The sequence below is a fragment of the Monopterus albus genome, unplaced genomic scaffold, assembly GCF_001952655.1.
Source record: "Monopterus albus unplaced genomic scaffold, M_albus_1.0 scaffold72.1, whole genome shotgun sequence".
Taxonomy (NCBI): Eukaryota; Metazoa; Chordata; class Actinopteri; order Synbranchiformes; family Synbranchidae; genus Monopterus; species Monopterus albus.
Window position 1 is genome coordinate 688,905 of NW_018127952.1, and position 4,483 is coordinate 693,387.

At 38.9% G+C, this 4,483-nt stretch overlaps 1 protein-coding gene across 2 annotated transcripts in view; it reads right to left on the reverse strand.

The window, feature by feature from the left end:
- myef2 (myelin expression factor 2) overlaps positions 1-3,258 on the reverse strand; it is a 9,411-nt gene extending 6,153 nt beyond the window's left edge. For both annotated transcript variants that reach the window (XM_020605857.1, XM_020605858.1), the window contains exons 1-5: positions 3,012-3,258; positions 2,142-2,347; positions 1,319-1,371; positions 428-435; positions 256-349 (exon numbers count right to left, since the gene is read on the reverse strand). In XM_020605857.1, coding sequence (XP_020461513.1) covers positions 256-349; positions 428-435; positions 1,319-1,371; positions 2,142-2,347; positions 3,012-3,232 — 582 coding nt within the window. In that variant the 5' untranslated portion in view covers positions 3,233-3,258. The remainder of the gene's footprint in view (positions 1-255; positions 350-427; positions 436-1,318; positions 1,372-2,141; positions 2,348-3,011) is intronic.
- Between the last annotated feature and the right edge of the window lie 1,225 nt (positions 3,259-4,483).

Consider the following 4,483-nt stretch of genomic DNA (forward strand, 5'->3'; position numbering starts at 1 on the left):
GGTAGAGTGGGTCATTTCCTAACCGGAGGATTAGCGGTTCGATTCCCGGCTTGTCCAGTCAACATGCCGAAGTGTCCTTGAGCAAGACGCTGCACCCCAGTTGCTCCTGGTGATGTCACCGGTGTGTGAATGTGCGAGTGTTTGGGAGTGCGAATGGGTGAATGGCCAAATAGTGTGAAAGCGCTTTGAGTGTGCTGTAAAGCATAGAAAGGCGCTATACAAATATAAGACCATTTAACCATAATTTGAGCCTACCTCCTTGATGTTGAGTGGCCTCCCATTCAGGTCATGCTTATTCATAGTCAATATCGCCTTCTTCACAAACTCTTCATCTTTGAACTCCACCACACTGTTGAATCAGGGAAACAGTGAGTCTATGCAAGCATTAAAGAAGCTCTATGTTTAATAAAGTACCATAGTCTCTTACCCACAACCCTAGCAAGGGGGGGATCACAGGAGTCCAGGTAGCACACACATCCAGAGTCAAGGGAATGAACAACACACAGTTAAAACCAAGAAAACACACTGAAACATTAGAAAATGAATCTATCAATATGCTTCTGGTATTATCAACAGTGTTAGCCATATGTTGACCACTGGGCAGTTTTTGGTTCTACTGCAAACATGGTTAAAAGGCTACGAGCAGCATATTCCTTAATATTATATGCACTGAAAGATGCCTATGCATTGTAATTTACCTGAAACATTTCAATGTTTTGAACTGGATGCAGATACCAATAACAGAAAGTTATACAATTCTTTAACATATTATGTTGCACATTGTTTAGGACTAACCAGTTTTACCACTGCAATAAAAGAAAATAGTATGGTAAACACTTACAATTATTGTATGCATTTTTGCCACTTGTATAAAAACAGAGTATTAAAACAAAACACTACAGGATTGCTCACGGCTGTTTTGTTCCTTTGAAGTGACAACTGTGCCATAGAACAAAATTGTGAAATAAGATTTTGAGACATGAGGGTCAATCAATAAAACAAATCACACAACCCACATTTCCCTTTGGAAAATGGCCAAACAAACAAACTTTTAAAGCTATTGAAATGACAACAACAAAAGCTAATTATACTCTTGGATGAATTCATTAGACTACTTTTCCAAAAATCAACAGGACATCTCCCTTTCAAATGAATATCAGTCATTAGCCATCTGTCAGGCTCTAAACACAACCTACAGTATCTCCAGTTCAGTAACATGGTAAGAGCCAAAGGAACAGAACCTAAAAGAGCACTTGATTAATGAAAGCCTGCTGAGGACATTTAAAACCTCGTGCAGCAAGTTGGCCACATCACTTACCCTTGACTTTCCTTCTGCATCCTTAAAGAGCTCCACGTATGTAACCTCACCAACTACATGAGACATACAAAGGAAAAATACCAAAAGAACAAAGGAATTTAAGTCACCAAGTCTTCAAGTCGCCGTTGGCCTTGGTAATGCCGCTACAGGTGGAGATGTCCCATTAATGATCAACAGTCAGCCCAGACCAACATCCCACCAGACAACACCATGCCTTTCTGGGCAGTGACTGAGACACCCAAAGGCCAAGGCCAGAGAGAAACATAGCTACATTAAACCTGGGAAATTCAAAACACTTCAACATGATCAGCATTTATCAACAGATTCCATTCATGGCAGTTAAGAATTTTGTCCTTTGACCTTTCAAAAGGCTTCTTGAGACCCCCATAATTCAGAAAGTAAAACATTACAATAGTTTCATTCATATAATCAGGAATCACCTTGCAGCAGATGCAACAAAAACATTCAGCAATCAATTCTACTACTGGCTTGAGGTTACATTTTGGAGCTGACAATGCCATAAGACACGTAACAATGTAACTACGTTCATCTTCCTATTCTCACAGACATATCAGCCCAAACTAAATTGGTGTCCATCCAGAAGAATTTATTAAAACTCCAATAACCTATTATCACACTAACTTGGTTCCCTCCCATTTGCACTAAGTAGATCCAGAAAAGGCTACACACTGACTAACTATTGCTAGAAGCAGAATGCTCCATCTGTTAACAAACAGGTCAAGAAGGGTCAAGGGTCAAGAATTTCTCATCAGCTCAAGAGAGAGAGTTGTAGAGACACCATCCCCATCACTGGGGACATTACCTTTCTCACGCATTAGATCTTTAATTGCCTGCCACTTCATATCATAGGGGATGTTGCTGATGAACACCCGGTTCCTATGAGCACCTTTCTTTTCTCCACCATGTTTGTCTTTGTAGGGATGATAGCGGTTTCCTCTTCTGCTTCCCGAGGACTTCTCTTTAGCATCATGTTTTTCTTTGAGGGGCTTATTTTCATCAGCATCATCCCTACAAAATGCAAGAGAAAGTACTTTAACCATGGCACTGCATTTTTACATACTATAATATGAATAAACTGAAACAGTCCTGTTGTAAAAATGTCCATCTAATGAGGTAAAAGCAGCAAAGGGAATATTGCATTAGCTAGCGTAGTTAATAAATAAACGCCGGTGTTATTTATTGCAAAGTGGAACATCGCTGAGCTTTTGTGGCTAACTTCACTTTAGCTTGACACAATGAAACAGGCGAATGAGTTGATAATGGCTCTAACGATAACTTCTACTGCCATCTGAAATCAAGTAGCTTAACAGCTCAACTGATTTAACAAATAGCTGACGAAATAACAGTTGTTTCAGATTTCTATTAGCATTAGCTATCCAACCAGCAAAACAACCGATATTATCACCCAGTTAGGGATAAGCCATTGCACAATGCTTAATGTTGTGGGAAGAACGCGCCATTTTCAGCCCCTTGTTTGAAAATGCATTGCATAATTTTTGCATAAAGTACAAACCTAACATATATTAACGTTATACTGGTACTGTGCGATGTTTAACAACAGATGTTAAAGGTTTCTTCGCTAACAATGGCTAGCATTCCAGGACTCCATTTTAGCTAAGTTAGCTAATGGCTGCACAGAGGACGGACAGAAAACTGAATCATTTATACTCACGTTTTCACCCCATTGGGTGTTTCTTGAGAGCTCTCATCGGGCTCAGACTTAACGGACTCAGACTCCTCTTGCTTTGGCTCCTCATCAAGAATTGCAACATCTGCCATATTGAGGTTTGTTTTCCCCACACAACGCAAAAAGCCTGTATTTCCTACGCAGTTCAAAATATGCACTGGAGATTTGCGCCTCCAACGCGAGACCTGGGATCTGGTGCTAGGCATCCTGGGAAATAGTGGAGAGTGTTGCAGTGGAGGGAGCGAACAACCACAAAGAGTATGGAAATATTTGTAAAAGATAGTGCATTACTCTGATTACTGTTACAATTATTCTAAGGTTATGGGACAGGTTCACCCGCTGAATAAAAGAGTGAGTGAGAAACTGAATTAAAGGGAGCAGAAAGTGACACTTTCTTATAAATGCTTGTATAGTAGCCTCACCAACTCAGTAAAGCAGTTTGATCCAAGCGCAAGACAAAACATGAACATTTGAAGCATCTACTACAACCAGTAGTCTACCCTATCTGCCTCAATTATTATTATTATTATTACTTTTTTTTAACAAACCACAGTAGGGCTTTGGTTCTGATATTTCTTTGTAGTAGCTTCTTAGGAAACAGACAAAATTTGACCCACTGCACACCTGGACACATTATACATTCAGTTCATTTTACCTAATTTAGCAGAACTGTACAAACCAATATATCAACAGAGTCACAGACATTGTACTGTACTGTTTAGGTAGTAATATACCATTGGTGTCGATTTGATTCTGTGCTTTACTGGGGATATATTTCTTTCTTTCTGGTTGAACAACACCGCTCACTCAGAGTTAGCCTGCTGTGCTGGTATAGTCTCATCATGAATATGGGCGATGAGCTAACTTAAATCAGTACAAAACTGTTAAACAGTTAAAACAAGGTTGTATACAAATAATTATAGATGCACAGAAGCGTTCATAACTAAGTACTTGCATTGTGATCTGTCATTTAACTAGCTAATGTTTTTGAGTAAGATGTCATATAATCACCTCTGGCTCCTACAGCGTTAGTTTTTCATTTGGACTTTGTCTTTTAACTTGACATAAGAGCAGTGTGGTAACATGTCTAATGAATTCATTGTCTGTACAGTTTGACATCTCCTGATTTAATTAGCAGGAACTGTCATTGAAATAAATGTGAAATGATATATTTATAAGTTACTGACTCCATTGACAAATCAGAGTGGTGTCAAACTACCTCTTTTAACACAAACACAGCCTAGAATCAGCATCACAGTACAGCAAGACAAGAAACTGTTACTTGCCCCAAGAGAAAAGGATGGTTCCAAAGACACTGCAGAGGCATAAAAATTTGAAGTAAATCTAAATATAAGAGGGGCAATACACCTTTGTATTTTGAATCTCTCAGGGATTTTTTTCTCTTGTTTATAACAGAAAAAACATGAGGCTTTCTTTATCACTTTTAAAACAATTAA